The sequence below is a fragment of the Lynx canadensis genome, chromosome C2 (genome assembly GCF_007474595.2).
Source record: "Lynx canadensis isolate LIC74 chromosome C2, mLynCan4.pri.v2, whole genome shotgun sequence".
NCBI classification, from domain to species: domain Eukaryota; kingdom Metazoa; phylum Chordata; class Mammalia; order Carnivora; family Felidae; genus Lynx; species Lynx canadensis.
Genome location: NC_044311.2, coordinates 30,001,748 through 30,025,375, shown reverse-complemented (window position 1 = coordinate 30,025,375; position 23,628 = coordinate 30,001,748). Strand labels below are relative to the sequence as shown.

General features: G+C 47.7%; 1 protein-coding gene across 1 annotated transcript in view; it reads left to right on the top strand.

The window, feature by feature from the left end:
* The window catches only part of SLCO2A1 (solute carrier organic anion transporter family member 2A1), an 81,891-nt gene that overhangs the window by 21,658 nt on the left and 36,605 nt on the right, over positions 1–23,628 (top strand). Inside the window, exons 2-3 of the mRNA XM_030330223.1 lie at positions 14,540–14,677; positions 19,817–19,979. Coding sequence (XP_030186083.1) covers positions 14,540–14,677; positions 19,817–19,979 — 301 coding nt within the window. The remainder of the gene's footprint in view (positions 1–14,539; positions 14,678–19,816; positions 19,980–23,628) is intronic.

Here is a 23,628-nt window from a genome sequence, read left to right as displayed (position 1 = left end):
AGGAACCTGAGAACGAGTAAGAAGACACCCAGGGTTGTGGGAGCAGAGCCTAAATTGGGCAAGCAGATCAAGGATGGGAACAGGGGTGAGGCAGGAAATGGGTGCCCAGCACAGAAGGTCCTGGCTGTCAGTGTTTGTCCATAGTGGACAATAAGTGAGTAATAGAGGAATTAAGGAAATAGCTGGGGTGAGTTTGGAGGGACTTAACAACTAGAAAAATAAAGCGAGGCGCTTGCGTGGTTCAGTTAGTTAAGCATCTGACTCTTGATTTTGGCTCAGGTCATGATCTTACGGTTCATGGGATCAAGCCCCCAGTCAGGCTCTGTGCTGACAGCATGGAGTCTTCTTGGGATTCTCTCTCTCCCTCTGTCTCTGCCCCTCCCCTGCTTTCTCTTTTGTGTTCTCTTTCTCTCTCTCTCAAAAAATAAAGCAACCTACTTCCTCAAGCAGCTGGAAAGCAGGTGAGAGCACTCTCCTGAGAGCTGGAGGAGGTAATGTGGTGGCCCAGAGAAAGTGACACAGGTTTCTGTGAGGGTCAGCTGAGGACACCTGAGCCAGAGGGACAGGATTCTGTCACTGAACCAAGAGGATGAAGACCAAGGCATGTCCCCTGTACTTCTAATGATTGGCAAAAGTCCTTGGTATTCCTTGGCTTATAGACACATCAATCCATTCTCTCCCTCCATTGCCCTGTGTATCTCTGGATCTCAATTTCTTCTTCTCATAAGGATGCCAGTCATTGGGTTGGGGCCCATATTATTCTAGTATGAACTCACCTTAACTTGATTGCATCTGCAGAGAGCCTATGTCCAAATAGTGTCACATTCCTGGGTACCAGGAGTTAGGGCTTTGAGCCTAACACAATCCAAGGACACAGTTAACCCCATCATACCCAGCAAGGAAGCTGGGGGCAGCATAGGCGGTAGAGAATGTCCTTAGCATTTTTCTGTGAGTTCCAGGGGCTAAGAGAGTTTGGTGTAGAGAGACATGAGATCAGTCATGAAGATCATAACAAAGAGTGTTGGGGGACCACCACTGTAGGTGGTATAGTCCTTTGGGTCCATATCTTTGATATTTTGTCATGGGCCAGTGGGGAAACTGAGATAACCGGGTTACACACCATTGCTGTGATCTATAGGAGGTCAAGTGGCAGAATCTGGAATCATGATCATTGCTTAGCACTTAGGGAAGACATTTTATTCCCTTGAGGTTCTGATGGGATAGAGACATTTGAGTGTGAGACAAAGAACCCTTTCCTTCTGACATCCTTCCAACTGCCACCAGAAGATCAGAGGGAAGGAATAACTAAAGAAGTGTGGTGATTTTCCTATGTAGGAGCAGTCACATCCCTCTGTTGCAGGTTGGGTTTTCTTTTTTGTGCCTCCTGAATGTCTTATCCTGGATGCCAAGGGTCTGCTCCACTTGGGGCCAAGTTATTAGGGGGCTGCATAGCTTTCGTGGAGTAATGAGATTTTGGAAAAGCGTGGGCATCTGTGAGATCAGCCCGTGAATCCTGGGTCCCTCGGTGTGCAGGGGAATGCCAGGGTGATCAGGATGGGGTGTGACAATGTTCCCAAGCAGGAAAGCATGTCTCTGCCAGTGACAGGCCTGTTGCAGGGGAGTCCCCACCTGTGTGGGTGCACGTGGTGGGAGTGGCGAGCTGAGCACACCTGTCTGATGCATGTGTGTGCATGTGTGCATGTGTGCGTATGTGCCTGTGCCGTAGCCTCGGGAGGCACTCTGACACCAGAGCAGCGGGAGGGAGAGTGCTGACAGGGAGCGGTGCCCAGCACAGTGGCTGGGCCTGGGCCAATGGGCGGCCACACGCATGTCAGTGCCTGGGCCTCTCAGAGTGGGCAACGGCTCACCCTCCTCTCAAACACCTGCTGTGTTTGACTCTCTTGCAGGTTCTTGACACTTTGTTCTCAGGCCTCTCCTGTGGCTTTGATGGGCTGAGCGTGCTGTGATTTGTCCAGAACTCTGAGGGAGGCTATGGACTGGTCTTCCCAGAGCTGATGCTGCTGAGGCCCAGCATCGGTGGGTGGGCACAGGCTGCCCACTGTGGGGGTTTCCTGGGCAAGGGCTCTTTCCTTATTCTGCCAGAAGACCCACGAAACCTTCTCAGGCTCTTCACCTGGTGGCCCCTGGCCACACCCAGACACTCACTCACCACTCCCTCCTCACCGCTCAGGGCAAGTCTCCAGTCTCTTGTCTGCTAAAAGACCCGGAAAGGCCAAGAGTCAAAGATGGGTCTAGGCTTTCATTTCTCCAAGAGGAGATGCTTGGGAGCTCTGATTTGGAGCTAGTCCAGCACTAATTCAGAGGAAAGTGAAAGAATTTATAAGGGCTTGCTAAGTAACTTACCAGCCTCCAGAACTTTTTTGGAACATAAATGAGTACAATAGAAGGAAAAAAGCCTACCTATTTGTACAAGGAATTTGCAATCCCTTTTGATAATTGCACATCCACTTACTTATGGTTTTTGGGTGCCGAGGTTACCAGTGGTGCAATTCACTAAAATGTATTCCTTCCCTTTGATTTATTCATTATCAAGCATTTGCGGAGCCATCGCCTCTTCCTCATAAAGTAGCAGCCGCGCTCTGTGGTCATTCTCCTCCTCTGCCCTGCTGGAAGGTGACAGGTACATGCTAGGTTCCAGGATTGCTGCAGGGCCCAAAACACTCATGGTGGTTGTAATTGCAGTCTGGGCTCAGTGCCCCATAGGAACAGAGAGTGTGTAACAAGAGGGCCACTCTTTGCCACCAGAAAGACAGGTGAGTAGAAGCTAACCAGGGGAGGGGACAGGAGTAAAGAGCCCCCAGGTAAAGTGAATGGCTCTGAGGCAACACCTCATCTCACAGGGGCCGTGAATTTTCCACTCAGTTTTCACTTTCTACAACAGGCTGAATATAGGAGAAAAGGCCCAGGTGGTGGGTAGTGCAGCGAGAGCAGAAGGTAGACAGGCGCTAGATGGGGGAGGGAGGTGCCTCTAGGCTGGGACACTTTGCTTGTTTTCACTTTGAGATGGAGGGAATCTATTGGAGGGTCACAACAGGCTCTGATATTCATTTTCAGAACATCATGCTGACATAATATGTGATTGTATTTCGGTAAAGTACAAACAAAACACGCAGACTAGCCCATTGGCTAGAAGCCACTAACCCATGTGGCTAGAAGTCAGGAGAGTCATTCTGCTGGAGGTAGGGAGTGGTGAGAGGGGTACTTGGGCTTTTGGGAAGCAGGACATGTTCTGTTTTTCAATCTGTACACTGGTCCTTTAAGTGTCCTCAGTTTGTGAGATTTTACCAAGTTGTACTCTATGACTTAGGCCTTTAGTGTGTGAATGTTATACTCAAAGCTCTTAAAAGATGACTCCTTGGGGGAAGGAGGGGTGCCTCGTGGCTCCGGTGGTTAAGCGTCTGACTCTTGATCTTGGCTCAGGTCATGCTCTCACAGTTCATGAGATTAAACCCTGCTTAGGATTCTCTCCCTCCCTCTCTCTCTGTCCTTCCCTGCTCGTGCTCTCTCTCTCTCAAAAATAAACAAATAAACTTAAAAAAAAATATGACTCCTGGCTAAAGAACAGATTGGAGGGAGGAAGGCGTGAGCTTAAGAAAAGGGTAGGAACCTGATTGCAGCCAGGCGAGATCTGACAGTGGCTGGAGTGGAGGGCGGCAGTGGAGCTGGAGACCATGAGCTGGATTTGAGTCTTGGTTTGGAGGTTGAAGTCCCGGGGTGAGAACTGACATTGAGAAGAGGAGATCCAAGGTAAGATCATGGTTTGGGGCATGGATTTCAGATACTGGAGGAGAGTCAAAGCTGAAATGTGTGGAATGCAGTTCATTGCAGGACCTGGGCTAGAGGAGGAGGGGTCTGCCCTCCAGCGATGGCAGGACTTCAGCATGCCGCCAGGGTGGCCCTGTGGGGGCTGGTGGGCGAGGTTCCCAGGGCCAACGTGTGTAGAGAGATGGGCAAAAAGGCTGAGGACAGAGCACAGATACCACCCTTTTCAGGTGGGGAGCCAGAAAAGGGCTCCCCCAAGGATTTCTAAGAAGGGACAGACAGAGCAAGAGGGATGACAAGTAATATCACAAAGGTGAGGGAAACCAAGTGTGTCGAATGCTAACAAAACTTAGAGCCACCGTTGGAGGCCACTGGATTGGCAATTAGATAACCAGAAATCTTGCTGAAAACAACTTCAGGGATGCTTCCTTCCACCAAAGTCTCATAAGATCGGGCAGCTCGGTGGGGCAGGGTGATGGCCTGATTTGGCGTCAGCTGGCTGCCTACCATTTACCAGCTGTGTGACATGAGACAATTGTGTAAGCTTCCCTGAACCTCCATTTCCTCATCCATAAACAAAAGGAATCCTACCTACCTCTCAGGGCAGTACGAGGACTAACTTAACGGAGCAAATATTTATTGGACATTTATTATGTGCCAGATGGTCAGCCAGATGCAGAAGATACAGGGTGACCAAGACTGATGAAAGGGAAAGAGAAAAAAGTAAGCAAACAAGATGATGTGAAGAAAGCAGACAGCCCCTCAGTGCTCCCCCATGGCCACGAGCCAGCCTCCCTTCTGGCCAGCTTCCTGGGGATCAGCTCTCAGGGTTCCAGGCTCTTCTCACTCCACATCCCCCATCCCCACTTTCTCTGTGAAAAACTAGCTTTCCCTTCCTTGCGGGCTTAATCTTCAAACCCTTCAGAGAAGCAAGGGAAAATATTAACATCCTATCTTGTTACTGCAAAGAATAGCAAGAGTATAAAATAGGTAAAGTCTCCATATTAATACAGTCTGGATGTTCTTTTCCTGCCATAAGTGGATTCAAAGAAGTTTCCCTAATAACGCCTTATTTCAATCTAACAAATTACTTTTGTGCCAACTTCCAAAAAAGACAAATGGCACTTGTACTCCATGAAGGGAAGCTTTTCTGAGTTAAAAAAATAATAATAACTTTGGGAATTTCTGAGGAAGAATTTGAACACATATTTACATAAATGTCAATGATATGTTTGTTTCAAAGTTTTTGTTTTTCCGGGGACACTTGAGCACCATACTTCTAGCTAATCTGATAAATTCATTTAGTCTCATGTGCTCGTGTCTCATCTCTTCCAGAAATTTGATTTCTAAAGCCCAGAACTGCAGGTCCCTATTATATCAGGCAGTCTCTCACCCTCTGTCCTCCATTTTATTTTCCCTCTCAAATGCTACCAGATCAATCTAGCCATCTGCCTTCTCCCTCCCTGGGGCCAAGTGCCGGACAGGCACCAGCAGGATAAAACCTAAGACAACCACAACCAAAAGTGTTTGAGAATCACTAGTGTTAGCAGCTAGAAAGCTCACGTAGCTCCCTTTCCTGTGCCCGGTGTCCCCTCCGACAAGGACTGAATGGCAATCCCCATATCTCTTTACAGATGGTTCTGATCTTTGTACTTGCAAGGCCCCCAGGGCCTGGGCTTATCAAGGGCCTGTTCTGGCTCATAATAACATTAAACACAAAACACACAAAATGACAACAAAAACTACAGAATTATGCAGATTGGGACCTTCAAGATCCATTCTAGTTTCATCTTACAGGCGAGAGTTTTCAGGTGAGATTTTTATCTAAGCTGAGTAGACTAGACTAAACAATGGCCAAAAGATCTTTTTTCTAATTCAGAGTGTCGGAGACCTGTCTCCAAACAGGACCCCCCAGGCAGTGTGGAAGCGGGAGAGCGTCCACCTGTGCATGATGTCCCTCTGTGCCTGCTATGGTTTCCAGTGGCCTCCTGGCCTCCACTGAGCCTCCCTCCTCCCTGAAGCAGCTCTCACAGACCTCAGAGAGTGGCCTTTGTCTGTCATATTAGGAGAACCCTGCCATACAGTAAGGCCATTCTGTGGACAGTAGAGGCTGGCAAGGGGGCGCTGGAGAGAACAGACAGGGGCCTGGCTTGACCACTTCCCCTCCCAGGCGGGGTCCCAGTTACAACTCTCCAGTCTGGCTACTTCCTTCTTAAGGAACAAGGAGGCTGTGGTGGAAATCATGTTTTTCTTCTTAGATTATCCTAATTTTTATGCTTCCAAAGGTCTCCCAGGGCCCTGTCATATCAAAGGCTTTTTCTAGTTTATAATAATACTAAAGATACCTTTTATTATTGCCCCTATGAATACCACCAACTTTGACCCTAGGCTGGCTATTTTGAATCTCTGAACTTTATCTTGTTCAGGCATTCTTCCTGCATGGGAAAATATTTGATTTCCTGAATCACTTCTTGAAAGAGACGTTCCCCTTTGGGGCCACTGGGCCATGGTTGGGATCCAAAGCCACACCCTGCAGAAGGTACAGGAGGGGTAAGCCAGCCGACTGATGAAGGAGGCCTTTCACCTCCGAGTCCTTGCTTTGCTTCCTTCTTTTTCTTGTGTCAGGACAGGGGAAAGGGATCCCTGTTTCCCATCCAACTCTGTCTGAGGGGCCTTTCAAGTGGGCCTCAGAGGAGCTAACACAGAGCCTCCTCCCCTTTCAGATGCCTTGGTCTGTCAGGTCACTGGGAAACGGCGAGCATCACCCTTTCTGAGTTCTCTTCTTCGTCCCCGTTGCACTAGGGCATCTTGAGCCCAGGGCCTCACCTCCAAGGTCTTACCCATGTGGTGAACTGCCAGCCAGGACTGAGATTGGGCTATGAGGGTAGAGACACTGAAAGACGCAAATACATGTGGAGATGGGCAGACACCTAGAGCCAGCACCACCTTCCCGCCATGTGCCTTCTTTTGGAGATACCACTGGAAATAGCACTTTGTGGAAGATTCTGATCAAAGAAATGAGGTATCAGAATGCATGAATGTGGTAGGGAGGTCGTGGGGGAGAGTTGTAGAGAAAGACCTGGATACACGTTTTGGTTTGTCTACTTAGTCCACAGACAGGTGTATACTGCTTTTTTTTCTCCGTTGTAAAAGTGGGCACAGAATTATCAATTTGTTTGCTAGACCTAGCATCAGGAAAGACATTGTGTTTATGATTCAAGATGGCAGACCAGGCACATATTTGTCTCCCCTCATCTCCATCACCCTCAGTATAATGAGAGTGATGAATAAAAGAATGGTGAAAGCCAGTAACAGAAAAGAGAAAGGAGAGATTATGAGTAGGTGAACAGTTGCAATAATCTCAGTAAGACGGAGGCAGCTGAGAACGCCGATGGGCTGAGGAAGGCCCGCTGTCAGGTGCACACATGGGGCCTGCAGCGTGTGGAACCCTTGCACTGGGCACAGCCCTAGAGAGCGACCAATTTAGAATGTGGAGGGCTGGCAGAGACAGAGATGGGAAGTGGGGCCGAACCCCAAGGGGTTCATATAGAGCATCTGTTTACCCTTGGGAAACACAGGCAACCTTCAGCTGAGAAACCATCAGCTGGCACACGTGCACACTGAGAAGGGAAGCTTCGCGCCTTCTGGCTCCCCGCCTGCTTGCCGCAGAGCAAAGTGATCCAGTGTTGGGTCACTTGGTAGATCCAATATAGTAGAACTATTGCATGTTGGAAGGAACTGGGAGAGGGGTGGGAGATGTAGGAATACATGAGCTAAATCCTCTCCTCTAATGGCATGCAGTCCAAAGTGATAAATCAGGAGACTGCAGAACAAGCGTGTTATTTTGATATGTGTGGATGTAATCCACCGAACAGCTCAGACCAAAGGTAGTTGTCCTTTACCTCCTGCTGCACTGGTGCTGGGCTTGAGCTGAGGGCAGGGCGGGGCCTTGGCAGTCTAAGCCCTTCCGTGTTACCTGATTTTTAAAAACATATGCACATCTTACATTGATACAAAACGAAGGGAGAGAATGAAAAAGAGAAAAGAAGTGTAAATGGATTTCTGATTACATATGAGAGATTCCAGTTGACTGTGGAAAGGGGGTTCCGAATGCCAGCTGTTGCTCAAACCCAGGAGGGTCTTCAGCGTGGCTCTGCAGCTCTGATGCTTCCTGAGAGACGTGTGAGCCTGTCTGGGGTGTGGTCAGCTCCAGCCGGGGGACAGGAACGGCAGAATGGTCTCTGGAGCCAGATTTTGACTCCAGAGTTGGAGGAATGAAAGCAAGCAGTGCCTTGGGGTCTCCGCCCTCACTCAGAACTGCTGAGTGGCCCTCAGCACACCCCTGAACTCTCCCTGAATTGCTGGGAGGGTGAGAATAAGGTCTCACTGTGCTCTTCTTTTCTCTTTCTTCTCTCTCCTTCCCTCCCTCCCCCCTCCTCCCTCACTCCTTCCTTCCCTCCTTTCCTCCCTTCCCTCCTTCCAAAGAATAGTTCCATTTAGATTCGTGGCAGCTGCCATGTATGGAGGGAAGTAGTTGTTCAAACTGGGAGGTCACAGCCTAGGTCTCAGTCCAGCCCCACCTCCTGCTCCTGAATGGTTTTCTTCCTACTCCTAGCCTCTCTTGGTAGATTAAATTATCTCAGAGGTGTCACATCCTAGTGGACATCATGTATCAAGTGAGTTTTTTAGCGTTTTGCCTTCCCTAGGATGTGTGTGTACAAAATCAGAATTGGTGGACAGCAGAGTCCATGATTAAACAGGTAGCAACCTCATGGGCATCACATTTCAGAACCTCTGCCCAGTGTCCCTATAATCGTGAGTGGATGCCTCAGATCATAGTCATAATGCTTAGTTTGGAAAAGAGGGTGATGGACATGCAAAGGACACCATGTATTAGCTGCACTTTGACCCTTTCTCATTTATCTTGAGCTGCGAAGGTTTCCCTCCTTGTCCTTATGGCTTACCCTCTATGGTGGTATTACTTACATCTTGAAGCTTCGCTGGGGCCCAGGGCCTCACTCTGAACCCTCACTTGGCATCTCAGCCATGTTGTCAGCCTTTTGGAGCTCTTTGGCACATGTAGCAAAAAGATTTCTCTTCTTTAGAAGAAAGATCTTCATGACCACCCCAGTTTCCCTGCTTACCTCCTCTCCAAGCCTCCTCATCATGTTTGTTAGGGTTGAGAGAAGGAACGGGGTTGTGGGCATGAGCATTTGGGTCTAAGAGCTTCCCTTCTACCACGCCTTGCAGAAATATTCCCCTGTGTTAGCCTTCTCCTCGAGCTTCCTTCTACAAGATGTGCCAAAAAACATGTACAGTTTTACACACACACGGAAACCTAGCTGCTTATATTGGCACACCACACAAACATAGCCATTTATGTGGGTTCTGACCCTTTCAAAGTGGGCTCTTTGAGTAAATAAATGTATTCCAATGACACTACCAATGCTCATATTAAAAAACAAAACCAAACTGTGGAACTCCCTTCAAAGCCTCAGTACATTATCTTGAATACCTTCATGGTTGCAAGTCCTTTTAAAATCAGTTTTTCCTTAAATCAACTTTATTGAACTCTAGTTTATATACAAAAGTGCACAGATTTTAAATGATTGATGAGTTTTGCCAAATGTATACACCTGTGTAAATACTGCCACAATCAAAATATAAAATATTTCTACTACCCCAGAAAGCCCCTTCAGACATAAATGCGAATGTTGAACTTTTTAGTTCGGGTTTAGAAAAATCCAACACAATGACTTAGCATTGAGCCAAGAAAATGAGTGGGGCAGCAGAGTGGATAAATGTGATTTTGTGCCTTGAGACCTATGTGGCTTATAGACTGATCAAAGGCAGCACTGAGGGGGCATTCATAAATGACTGAGGACAGATCACTGGAATGAACCTGCAGCTTCCTCAGTGGCTCTGATGGACGAATTTCTTGAGCAAGGACTCATGAGTTAGAGTATTTATTTATTTTTTCTGTTTACTTATTTTTGAGGGGGGGGAGGGAGAGAGAGAGAGAGAGAGAGAGAGAGAGAGAACCCCAAGGAGGCTCCTCACTATCAGTGAGGAGCCTGATGTGAGGCTCAAACTCACAAACAATGAGATCATGACCTGAGCCAAAATCAAGAGTCAGACGCTTAACCAACTGAGCCACCCAGGCACCCCATGAGTTAGAGTATTTAAAGAAACATTCAGGGGCTCTTGGGTGGCTCAGTTGGTTAAGCGTCTGACTTGATTTCAGCTCAGGTCATGATCTCACTGTTCATGGAATCAAGTGTGATTCCCCGCATCAGGCGGAGTTGACAGTGAGGAACCTGCTTGGGATTCTCTATCTCCCTCTCTCTCTCTCTCTCTGCCCCTCCCTTGCTCACGCATTTCTCTCTCTTTCTCTCTCTCTCAAAATAAATAAACAAACATTAAAAAAATAAAGATAAAGACACATCTATTCACTCAGCAACAATTGAGCTCTGATATGGACCGGGCATTGTTCCAGGCAATGGGGAAGTGGCACCTTAAAAACCATTCATCATCTTTCCTCTGTGCAGTCTCTGTCTGGTGGGGCAAGATGCCAATAAGTGGCAATGATATAATTTAGGAAGCAAGAAGCGCCATGAGAAAGAAAAAACAATGTAGTGAGGGGATTGAAGATGACAGGGAGAGAGAGGGTTCGGTTGGAGAAGTATGGTGAAAGTTGGCTGAAAGCTGGTGATGAGGTTGGCTCTGTGAGGGGGTGTAGGATGTGGAAAGGTGCCAGCTGGCTCTAGGCAGAGGCTCCCACCTAGTATCTGGGGGGGAAAACGGGGAATTTCTGTGTTTCCTGGAGAGAGCAAAGGCAGATCTTTCAGGAAAGATTGGAGACAGATTTTTTTTTCTCCTACTGTCCTCACCTTCCTCTCATGAGACTGCTGGGGAATTTGGTAGAGGTTAGTCATTCCTATTAATTCATTACTAATTTGGTTAGAGGGAGACTGGTCTTTTCTGAGCTTTATGCTCAGAAACTTGGATATTCCAAAACTGAACTCACTGTCCTCTCACTCCATATACACTCCCCTGCCTGGGGCCCCGTCTTGCCTTGCACACACAGCCTTGCCCCGTTCCTGGCCCTGAGGCTGGAAGCTCTGCCCCTTTTCTTCCAACTCAAATCACTGGCAGCCTTGTGCATTCAACCTTTGTGGGTGCCTCCCTGGATCTCTGCTGCCCGACCTTTCGTCCTGATCTCATACTCTCTCCCAGGCTGTTATGACGGCCCTCACTCCTCTGCTAGATGCTGCTGCCCTTAATGCCAACCATGTGCCAAGCCTCCAAGAGGCCTCTGCAGCAATAGTATGCTGGGATTTTTAGAAACAACCTTGAACTAGACACATAACTGAGCCACATGCTGGGCAAGAAGAGCCAAGAAGAGTTAGTTATCCAGATCAAGAAGGGGAAGATAATTCAGCGCAGATTGTGAGCAGAGACACAGACAATGAATGTGTGCTGTGGAGAACTGGAGTAGTATGACCTTGATGGAGTTTGAAGGGCAAAGTGTATGGCCATGGGGGTTGTAGCAATCTAGTGCTGCATTACAAAACAATGCAAAACTTAGTGCTTCAAAGAATGACAGCATTCATTTGCTCACAAATCTGCCATCTGTATAAGGCTTGGTGGGATCGCTCATTTCTGCTCCACTTGGCATCAAGCCTGGGGCTGGAACCCTCCAGGGGCTCTTTCAGTGACATGTCTGGCAGTTGATGCTGGAACTTGAGCTGGGGTTGGCTGAGACAACGACGCGTGACCTCTCCATGAGCAGGGAAGACTGGGCTTCCTTACAATGGGATGTCTGGCTTCTTAGGGTCCCAGGAGAGAGTCAGAAGGATTCTCTGTCAGTGTCAGGACTTAGCCTCAGAGATCACATAGCATCACCTTCTGCTTCACTCTCTTCATTAGAAGCAAGTAACTAAGATTGGCCCAGATTGAAGGGGGGGGAACACAAGACCCCACCTCTTGGTGAAGGAATGTCATTGTCACATGGGATGGCAGATATTGTTATAGACACCTTCATAAAATACAATCAGCCACAGCAGAGTAGGCAGAGGCAGGCAAAGTCTGGGATCTGTAGCATCTTAAATACCATGCCATTGCATCTTAAAAACCAAGGCATTGGTTTTTATCTTGTAGGAAGTGGGGAGCCAGTGAGTGGTGTTCATTTGGGTATAGCCTGCTCACATCTGAGTTTGAGAAAGCTGTCTCTGGGGTGGTGGGATGGGGGATTTTAAGGGGAGGGCCTGAGGCAAGGCATGCCGTGCAGACAAAGCACAGGTCAAATACAAGAGGTGCCAAGGAGAAATCACAGGGCTCAGCAAGGGCACCAGATGTCAGAGTGTGAGAAGCACGGGCATCTAGGAGGATTCCCAGTTTCTAGCTTGGGGAGCTGAGTGAAGGTGCTGGGGAAAGAAGGGAAAATGAGAGGTTTGTGGGGACAATGAGTCATGTTTGGGACGTGGGTCTGAGAATGTCCAGGTGGACACAGTCAGCAGACAATAGGAGGGACTTGAGTGTCAAGCCCTGGGGAAAGTTCTAAATGAGGGACTGAGATGTGGGTGCCACAAATGGATTTTCCAATGAATGTGTGCAGAAAGGGTGTTGTGTCCCAGAGATGGGGACCACAGACAGAGCGTCAGAAGAGGTCTGGTGAGGCATCTGAGATCACTTGGCTCTTTCCTGGATCTGTCCTGGGCCAGGAAGCGGGGTTCGAGCCTGCTCCACTGCCGTGTCCATCCTGGAAAAGTCCCTCACTCTCCTTTACTGCCACCCTCACTATCTTAAGGTGCTTTTCCACCTGGCCGATCCTCAGCAGAAACCCCTGTACATTCGGGACTGTCTGTGTTCAATTTGTTTTCTTTTCCTCATCTTCATACATTACCCTCTGCACACAAATGGTCAGAGCCACGGCGTCATAACACGCATTGCCCAGTAGATTCTGCTGGGTGAATTTGTCTAAATAACATACTTCGGGCTTCACCTCCACCAGTTTTGACTCAGCAGGCCTCAGTTTGGGCCTGACCTTCTATTTCAGAGACACCACCAGCCCCCACTAAGCGATCATGGCTGAGAACTGAGTTAAGAACCACCAATTTAGCCCAGTTACCTCACAGGGAAATCAAGACCCCAAGAGGCAGGGCCAGAACTGGTGCACTCCTGGTATCTCACTGCCTGGCACCCGAGCCCAGAGTGCTGACTGCATGCGGAATGCTCTGCAAGGCACTTGGGACCCCCATGTCGGGACTTCAGTTTCCCCATTTATAAAAGACAGTGGGACTAGATCGTTTTCAAAAACATCTTTATCACAAAATCTTAAGAATCACAATATATGAAATGAAGCTAAGCAAGGCCTCCCTAGGGAGGCAGGTATGGAGTGCTCCCTCCACCTCCAGGTGTACAGGCTTCCTTCTGTCCCTGGTGAGGAGCTAGGTGGCCGCGGGCTCTAGCAGACGGCACTTTGGAGAGGTGTGTGGTTTTGTGGGTGTCTTGGCCTCCTCGGATTTGGAGACTGTGAGCATGGATGCATGTGTGGGCAGACAGCCAGTGCCGGGCCCTGTCGGAGGCCCCAGGCTGCCCTCACAAGGCTCTGCCCTGGCAGGTAGAAGAGGGAATGTCAGCTCTGATCCCACAGCCTGGAGAGGGGCCCCTGCACAGGGGGTGGCCTCGGCTGTGCAAGGAAACGGAAATGAAGGAGGAGACCCAGTTGCTCTTCTAAGATGCCAGCCCTTAATTAAGGGAAGAGTTTTGGCAGACTATGAAACACAAGGGCACCGCACCCTTCCCTGGAGGAAAAGTGCAATCTCCAGCAAGGGGCACCTTGCAGGGGAGCTCAGGGATGTGGGACTCCTGGCTCTGAGCCTGCTCTGGCCCAGCCCACTGGCTGAGAACCCAAAAGCTCAGCCTGGAGCCAACTCCAGGTGCTACAAGTCGTTGTCACCCTCCCAGCTGTGTATCTGTCCCATCAACCCCAAAACTCACATTCATATTTACTTATACTCTTAGGGCAGACATATAGGGCAGGGAAGGATGAAGAGACTGTGGCCCAGGGCCTTCCCGGGCCCTTATCATTCATCCACGGAGGAGCAAGCACAATCACAGATACCCCTGATAAGAGGTGATAGCAAGCTGGGGGACATTCATTCAAACCAGGGGTTTTGGGAACCCACCATGGTGCATTAGAGACCAGCCTTGGAGAATGGGTATTGATGGTGGAGTGGGGAATGGAGAACAGGTCAAGAGGAGTGAAGCAAAGTGCCCTCAGGCTTTCTGTGTCCCTGAGAGTGACCTGGACAGCTGGAGATTGGCTTCTAGTCTTCACAGGACTCAGGAGGAAGGGCAGAGCAGTGCCAGGGGAGGGGGTGGGGGGCAGGCACTGTGGTGTAGTTAGGGGACAATTCAAGGTGCTGAGTGCTCTAGATGTGGGGCTGATGAGTCATGCCTTTCCCTCCCCTCGGGGGTGAGGGTGCTTCTCCAGCCCTGTGGTTTTGCGGGGAACTTCATGCTGGCAGGGCTAGGAATGGCGGGAATGATGGCAATGGCAAGCAGCCCTGAGTGAGTCCGTGGGGTAAAGCACTGATGCAACCATATCATTTCACCCTCCGGACCTAGCCATAAAGTAAGTGTTCCCAAGTAACAGGTGAGGAGGCAGGCCGGACTGCTGGGGCTCCATGCCGCAGAGGTCCCGTGGTGGAAGGCCAAGGTCCTAGCCCGGGCTCACTGTCTCTTCCCCTAGGTGTTCGTGCTCTGCCATGGCCTCCTGCAGCTCTGTCAGCTCCTGTACAGCGCCTACTTCAAGAGCAGCCTCACCACCATCGAGAAGCGCTTTGGGCTCTCCAGTTCCTCCTCAGGGCTCATTTCCAGCTTGAATGAGGTAAGCAGGAGGTTCCAGTCCCTCGGACCCCACTCATGTGCCACCCTGATCACAGGGTCTGCTTGAGGGCTCTGAGAGGGGCAGGGGAGCTGGGGATGCACACATGGGACATAGAGACTGCTAGATGCCACAGGCATGGAGGCAGCTACCTTTTCCGAGGCTTCACTGAACCAGGCACGGAGCTAAGAGCCTCTGGAAGCATCTAAACTTGGGGCCTAGTTACAGCAGCCCTGCGAGCAGGTTTATTTCTTTTTTTTTTTTTTTATTAAATTTTTTTTTAATGTTGATTTATTCTTGAGAGAGTGAGAGAGAGACGGAGCACGAGCGGGGGAGGGACAGAGAGAGAGAGGGAGACACAGAATCCAAAGCAGGCTCCAGGCTCTGAGCTGTCAGCACAGAGCCCGACGCGGGGCTCGAACTCACAGACTGTGAGATCATGACCTGAACTGAAGTCAGACGCTTAACCGACTGAGCTACCCAGGCGCCCCGAGCAGGTTTATTTCTTAGACCTAACAATCCTGTGTGTGTGTGTGACTGTGTATTCCTGTGTGTACATCTGTATCTCAGTATTTGTGTGTGTCTGCGTGTGTCACTACATATATGTATCTGTGATCTGTGCCTCTATGTGAGACTATGTGTGTGTGTTATTTGTATATCTGTGTCTATGAAAATCTGTGCCAGTGTGCATCTGTCTGTGTATTTGTGTATGTCGTTGTGTGTATGGGAGATAGATGGGTGAGTGTAGGAAGGTAGGAGAGGAAACTCAGCCAAAGAGCTTTCTACACTCTTGTTGTTTCTGATGCAGGCATTTGGAAACAGACTGAGTAGTAAAGTAGGCCTCTTAGCAGCAGAGCAGGAGAGCAGAGGGCAGCCAAATCAGGGGAGGCCTTTATAGTCAAGCTCGAGGCTTCCAGCTTTTGTGGTAGGTGGTAAGGAACTGGCATGGCTACTTGAACAGAGCCAGGCAGGATGAACAGTCTCATGAATGGGAACCCCCTGGAAGAGGTGACTGGGAGACACTAGAGGTGGGGGACAGTGCATCCAGAAGTCAGCTGGCTGGGAGCTGGTGCCACCAAGCCAGGCTGGAGAGGCTGGGGGAGAAGAGGACCCCAGCGAAGGTGCAAATGAAGAAAAGGCAGGATTTGGCAGCTGCTGGAGTGCAGGGTTGAAGTCCTACAGACTACAGGGAGGCTGCCGCCAGAAGCCTGAGAGGTGCTAGAGGAGAACGGGCCTGGCGGAGGGGAAGGTGAGGCCATCTTGACTGTGGAGTGTGTGGCCAGCCTCCAGGTGCATGAGGCTTCGGGCTGCTGCCCGGTCCCAGAGCCTTCCAGGCTGGCGGGTGAGTGAAGGGGAGGGGAGGGCTGGGTGCAAAAGGCCAGCGACAGGACGAGGAGCTTGGCTGATGGGAGAAGACATGGGCATCTTGCCCTGTGAGGCAGCTGCTTCTTCTGCTCACTGCTGCAGGCCAGGCCTGGGCAAAGTCAGAGGGAGCCCTCGGGGCCCCACCCTTAATGCCTGCCACCAGTTTGCCCTGGGGACACCCGTGTTTGGGGACGCTGATGGGCAGGGAGGTGTCACAAAAGGGCTCAGTAACAACTTTCAGGGGTCTAACGGGATGTCAACGAGCTGTTCAGGGGCTGCCGAGGAGCTGGAGGTGTGGATGGCAGGGCCCTTCTCACCTCAGCTAGAACCGCCTCATTCATGTGTATGAAATGATGTTATATTTTACTATGGAAAAATGGCTTTTTCAAAGGGACTCCACTGCTGAAGAGAAGTTTGGGGACTAAGGTCTTAAGCCAGCATCAGCCATAAGTGCTGTGGAGGCCCCACTTCTCTCCAAGAAGTGAGCCCAGGCCCTGGCAGTGCTGGAGGGGCCAAATCCAGATGGACAGGGCTCGGGCACCCCAGGCCTTCCTCCCCATTGTGGGGTGCTTTGCTACCCCTCCTCACCCAGATCTTTTAAAGTCAGCCTCAGGTAGCTTAGCCTTTCTAGTCTGACAGTTGCAATCATTTCTTGAAAAAATGATAGAGAAATAAAAGGATGGGGAGATAAAAATCTAAGAAGCATAAATGAAAGCTTTGCTTCTGGGTATGGGTTTCAGAATCTTCTAGAACCATGTCTAGCCAGGGGCCAGAGCAACCCCGTAGATCAGGCTAGGCTGCCTCCCCGCGCACCTTCACACCCCCTTTCTGTATATATTATAAACCATCTTACTCTTGGCCACAAAGCAGGAATCTTCTGAGCAATTGTGTCTTCTTGAAAAAGCCTATCATTCATTCATTCATTCATTCATTTATTCAACAAATATTTAATGAGCCCTAACTATGTGTCAAATACTGCTCTAGGTATGGAGAGGCAGAAATGAACAGATAAAAACCATCATTCTAATGATAAATATGACATTTGTTTACAGAAATAAATAAAATTTGGTAAATCAGATTACAGTAAGTGCTATGAAGAAAGATAAAGTCATGGAGGGAAGTGGTGGTTTTATTTTAAATAACTTTTTATATAAATTCTATTTAAATTATGAAAATATTTAAATAGAATTTAAATTATAAAATGTATTTAGAGGCACTTGGGTGGCTTAGTCGGTTGAGCGTCTGACTCTTGATTTTGGCTCACGTCATGATCTCAGGGTTGTGGGACTAAGCCCTGCATCAGGCTCTGCACTGAGCATGAAGCCTGCTTAGGATTGTCTCTCTCTCCATCTGTCCCTTCCCTACTTGTGTGCATGCACGTACACACGCTCTCTCTAAAATAAATTTAAAATATATGTATTTAAATATAACTTATAAAAATATTTAAATACAATTTAAATTATAAAATATATTTAAAATAACTTAAATTATAAGTTATACTTAATTATCATAAATATAAGTTATATTTAATTCATTTTTTATTGAGATATAATTGACATTTAACATAATATTAGTTTCAGGTATACAGCCTAACAATTCGCCTTTGCGTATATTGCAAAATGATCTCTGCAATAAGTCTAGTTAACATCCAGCACCTCACACAGTTACAGCTTGTTTTTCTTCTGATGAGAACAGTTAAGATCCATGGTCTTAGCCACTTTCAAATAAACGATACAGTGTTATTAACTAGAGTCGCCATGGTGGGCATTATATCCCAGTACTTACTTATTTTATAACTAGAAGTTTGTACCTTTTGAGCACCTTCACCCCTTTCACCCAGCGCCACTCCCTTATTTTTCAGAGAAGACCTTAATGAGACATTTCCATCTGAGCAGAGGTCTAAAGTAGGTTAGATGACAAGGGAGCCCTGTGGACACGTAAAAGAAGGGGCAACAAGTACAAAGGCCCGACGAGGGCATGTGTTAGAACAGCTAGAGGCAGAGCAGCTGGGGCGAGGGAAGAAGGGGGATGGAGGAGAGCACATCAGAGCCTTAACACAGAGGGAGGCAGGCCCCATAGGGCTCTGGAGGCTCTGGGACAGACTTTGCCTTTTACTGTTATGAGTTTGAGCAGAGGAAGCATGGTCTGACACGTCAACGGGATCACTCTGTCTGCCGGGTGGAAAATAGGCTGCAGGAAGGCAAGAGTGGCCCCCCTGGGGCCCAGTTAGGAGGCTGCTGCAATAGTTCAGGCAGGATGTGGCAGTGCCTTAGACCAGGAGGTAGTGAGGGAGGTGGAGAGAAGCACTCAGCTTTCAGGTGGCTGTTGAAGGTCCAGCCAGGGGGACGTGCTGATGGTTGCACGTGGGTGTGAAAGAGCAGTCAGGGATGATGCTCAGGTGTCTTGCTTGGGGCATTGGTGGGGTGCAGGTGCCATTGACTGAGATGAGGAGGACTGTGGAGGGGGAATGGGGGAAGATGAGACATGAGGTTTGGGTGTGCTAAGCCTGTGAGAATTAGAAGCACACACAGAACATGTAAAGCCGTGGGACCGGGTAAGGTCACCAAGACAAGAGCAGAGTCGAGAGTTCAGGGGAGCAAGGAGGAACCAGCTAAGGAAATGGAGGGGAGCCCCCAGGAGAAGAAAACTAGAAGGTGGGTGTCCTGGAAACTCAGTGAAAGAAGTGTTTCAGGGAGAAAGAAATGGTCACTGGAATCACATGGTGCTGAGAGGTCACGTAAGAAGAAAACTGAGAATTAGCCAGTTGGTGGTTTGGCAAGAGCCATGTAGCGAGACTCTGACCCCTATTTCCTGAGACAGGGGTGCATGCTTTTCCAGCCAGAAGGCTGTGGTGTGGATAGGGCAGGGCTGTGAGTGCTGGCATTTAAGGCTCCTCCAGTCCAGGTGAGCTTACATTCTGGGGCAGAGGGCATCTCTTTGGATAGAGTTGTAGTCAGAAGATCTGCTAGCAGCCCTTTTATCATTTGAGACCCTGATCCCCAGGCTGAGTCTTCAGTTCCCTCCCCTGGCTCAGGGTGGGGCTCAGAGACCACACCTTCCAGGGAGCACCAAGAATGTGGAGTTACTGATGTTTGCAGCCTGGAAGGAACTCAGGGGGTGGTTTGGTCCTCCTCCCTCACTAGCAGGGGTGGAAGTAGGCCCAAGGAGGGCCAGGGGCAGGTCAGTAGCAGACGTGCTGGGACAGGAACCCACTGCTCCAAGAGACAGGAGACCAGTCTACCTAGGACTGGGTGCTTTAAATTCAGTAGTCCCTGCTCAAGCCACCTCCTAACCCCATAACATGGGCAAGTTATCTGATATTCTGAGCCCCACTTTTGTCATAAAGAGAGAGTTGTTCCAGGATGAAGTGAGATAGCACACGTTGCTTGGTGATTTTCTGACTACCGAGCCAGAGTCTTTAGGGCATTTAGAGACCATGTGCTTTGATAGGAGCCAGCCAGAACTGGAGGCTCCCTTGGACTTTGCCCCCAAAAGATTTGGTTCTAAGATGGTTGAAATTTAGGCTGTGAGCTTTACATGGTCTCTAGATACTTCCCTTGGTCTGGTCCAGAAGGCTGAGGCTGGTAAGGGTTTCTGCCAATAGGGGAGAGCTGAAAGAGCGCATGCTGGACCCTCTGTGAGGGTCTCTGGGCAAGGCTGACCCTGGGCGGCCTCTCACCTCTCTGCTTTTCCTGGACCAGGTACAGTCAGGTCTTCCCTGTGGGTGGGTAGGGACAGAGTCTCAGGTCTCACTCAGCCCCTCTGCTCTCTCTGCAGATCAGCAACGCCATCCTCATCATCTTCGTCAGCTACTTTGGCAGCCGGGTGCACCGTCCACGGCTGATTGGCATTGGGGGTCTCCTCCTAGCTTCGGGTGCCTTTGTCCTCACTCTCCCACACTTCCTCTCAGAGCCCTACCAGTACACCTTGACCAGTGTTGGTAAGTGGCCTCCAAGAGGATAAGGAAGGAGTGGGCATCTCACCAAAGTTGGTTGGGATGCCACTGGGGCAGTGGATACCATTCTGGGCCATGCTGTCCCCTCCCACCAGAAAGCATCCTTGGATTTCATTGTTTTGTTTCTCCCCAAAGCACATCTGAAAGTGAGAACATATGGAATCATGAAGAACTTTGGAGCAGCCCTGGCTTGCTGAGGTCAGAGCGTGAAGCTGGTGGCTCACCGCCCCCTGTGATTCTCTGTAATTCCCTGTGCTTTGTGCCAGGAATGACCCAGCGCACACAAGTGGGGACGCTTGTGAGCAGTGCCTGTGATGGGCTTGTGGAGGGTCAAAGCATTGACCATGATGAGATCTGTGGATTTTCTGCATGTTTGATCATGTGTTTAATACTTCCCAACATTTTACATTCATTCATCACTCTTGAGGTCACAACACGCTTACACTGTGATCTCATTGGAGTCCCCTTGACACCTGTGAAGGGGAGAGAAGAGGTCTAAGATGAAAAGTTGGCACTCAAAGCTGTCCAATAACTTTCCCAAGGGTACCAGTCAGTTAGGGAGAGACAGACCCGGGTCTCCCGATTCTTGGACAAGTGGCCTTTCTGAGACAGGGAGTCCCTGGTTCTTAGCGATGTGCCCTGTAGTATAAGGAGAGATGTAGGAGAATTTTACACAAGTAATGAACGAGGCATTAAATAACACCCGATTGCCCAGTAAGAGTTCCCTTTTCTTAAAAAGTTATTTTATTTTTGGGGAGCCTGGGTGGCTCAGTCAGTTAAGCATCCGACCTCGGCTCAGGTCATGATCTCACAGTTCGTGGGTTTGAGCCCCGCGTCGGGCTCTGTGCTGACAGCTCAGAACCTGGAGCCTGCTTCAGATTCTGTGTCTCCCTCTCTCTCTGTCCCTCGCCTGCTCACACTCTATCTCTCTCTCTCAAAAATAAACATAAAAAAAATTAAAGTGTACAATCCAGCAGTTCTGGCATGTTATTTTAAAATTGTGATAAAGTATATATAAAACATAAAATACGCCATCTTAACTGATAGAAGTGTACAATTCAGTGGCATTCATTACATTCACGGTATTGTGCAACTATCACCACTATTTCCAAAACTTTTTCGTCAACCCTAAGCAGACACTCCGTACTGATGAAGCAGTAACTCCGAATTCTTCTCTCCCTGCAGCCCCTGGTTACCTCTAATCTGCTTTCTGTCTCTATGAATTGGCCCAATCTAGATATTTCATATCAGTGGAATCATACAATATGTGTCCTTTTGTACGTGGCTTATTTCAATTTGCATCATGTTTTCAAAATTTATCCACGTTGAACTTGTATCAAGAACTTCATTTGTTTGTGGCTGAATAGTATGCCCTTGTATGGATGCAACACATTTTATGTATCCACTCACCTGTTGATGGACACTTGGGTTGCCAGATACCCCTTTTCAAAAAAGAAAGAAGACATTAACACCCTCTTGACTCCTCACTTCTTCCCCAGAGGTGGCCACTCTCCTGTAGTTGGTGTGCTTAAGCCCGTTGTTTATTTGTATACTTTTCTTCCTTCTACTGTTATGTCCTATTTCTTTAGTCTTATTTTTTTTTTCTTCTACTCGTTTGGAAGGTATACATTATTAGTTATCCTTATGTTGAAACATTAAAAAAATTATTAGCGAGTAAAATTGCCTTTGTGTTAGGGGTGACACGCAGTTCTATAAATGTGAATACATTTATAGATTGTGTAACCACCACAGTCAGAATACAGAGCAGTCCCATCACTCCAACACCCCCATCATGCTATTCCTTTATGGTCATGCTCTCCCCAACCACTGCAACCATTAGCCCAGTTCCATCACTATAATTTGTGGCTTTTGAGAATATCACAGAAATGGAAATATATAGCATATAACATCTTGAAACTAGATTTATTTCTGCACCATAGATATTTGAAATTCACTTACATTGTTGCACGTATCAGCAGTTCATTCCTTTTTATGGCTTAATAGTATTCCATTGTATGGCTCTACCACAGTTTATCCATTTACCTGTTGAAAGACATTTGAATTTTTTCCAGTTTGCACCAATACAAATAGAGCTGCTGTAAATATTTACATATAGTTTTTTTTGGTAAATGTAAGTTTATGATGTTGAACATCTTTTCATGTGCTTATTTGTCAGGCATGTATTCTTTTGGGGGAGGTGTCTGTTCAGGCCTTCTGCCCATTTTGTAATTGAATTATTTGTTTTCTTATGGTTGAATTTGAGAGTTCTTTATACATTCTGAATACAGATTCTTTACTGGACATCAGATTTGCAAATATTTTCTCCCAGTCCTCAGCTTTTCCTTTATATTCTTTTAACAGTGTCATTTGCAAAGCAAAAGTTTTTCATTTTGATGAAATACAATTTATCATTCTTTCTCTTTAATGGATCTTGCTTTTGGTGCACATTTAAGAACTCTTTGCCTAATCCCAGATCAGGAAGATTTTCTCGTGTGTGTGTGTGTGTGTGTGTGTGTGTGTGTGTTTCCGTGTTTCCTTAAATTGTATAGCTTTATATTTAGATCTATGATCCACTTGAGTTAGTTTTTTATAAGATTCCTTTCCTTCTTTTTGCATATGGATATTAAATTGTTTTAGTATCATTTGTCAAAAAAGACTGTCTTTTCTCCACTAAATATTTTTTGCACCATTATCCAAAATCAATGGGAGGGCCTGGGTGGCTCAGTTGGTTAAGCACCCTACTCTTGATCTCAGCTCAAATCTTGATTTTGGGTTGTGAGTTCAAGCCCCGTGTTGGGCTCTGGGCTGGGCATGAAGGCTACATTAAAAAAAAATCAATTGGTCATATTTGTGCGGGTCTTTTTCTAGACTTTCTATTCTTTTCCATTAGTTTTTGTGTCTGTTCTCTCCCACTGTCACACTGTCATGATTATTGTAGTTTTATAGTTTTTTTGTATTGGTTAACATTTTATTCATTTATTATTTAAATTTTAATTAGTTAATATACAGTGCAATATTGGTTTCAGAAGTAGAATTAAGTGATTCATCACCTACATACAACCCCCAGTGCTCATCACAAGTGCCCTCCTTAATGCCCATCACCCATCTAGCCCATCTCCCACCCACCTCCTTCCATCAACCCTCAGTTTGTTCTCTATCATTAAGAGTCTCTTTTGGTCTGTTTCCCTTTCTTTCTTTTTCCTCTCCTTCCCATATGTTCATCTCCTTTTCTCTTAAATTCCACATATGAGTGAAATCATATGGTATTGATCTTTCTCTGATTGACTTATTTTGCTTAGCATAATACATTCTAGTTCCATCCAATTCATTGCAAATGGAATACACACACACACACACACACACACACACACACACACACACACACCACATCTTCTCTATTCATTCATCACTTGATGGACATTTCAGCTTTCTCCATACTTTGGCTATTGTTGATAATGCTGCTATAAACATTGGGTGCATGTACCCCTTTGAATCTTTATTTTTGTATCTTTGAGTAAATACCTAGTAGTGCAATTGCTGGATCATAGGGTAGTTCTATTTTTAGTTGGTTTCTTTTTTTTTTTAATTTTTAAAAATGTTTATTTATTTTGAGAGAGAGAGAGCATACATGTGA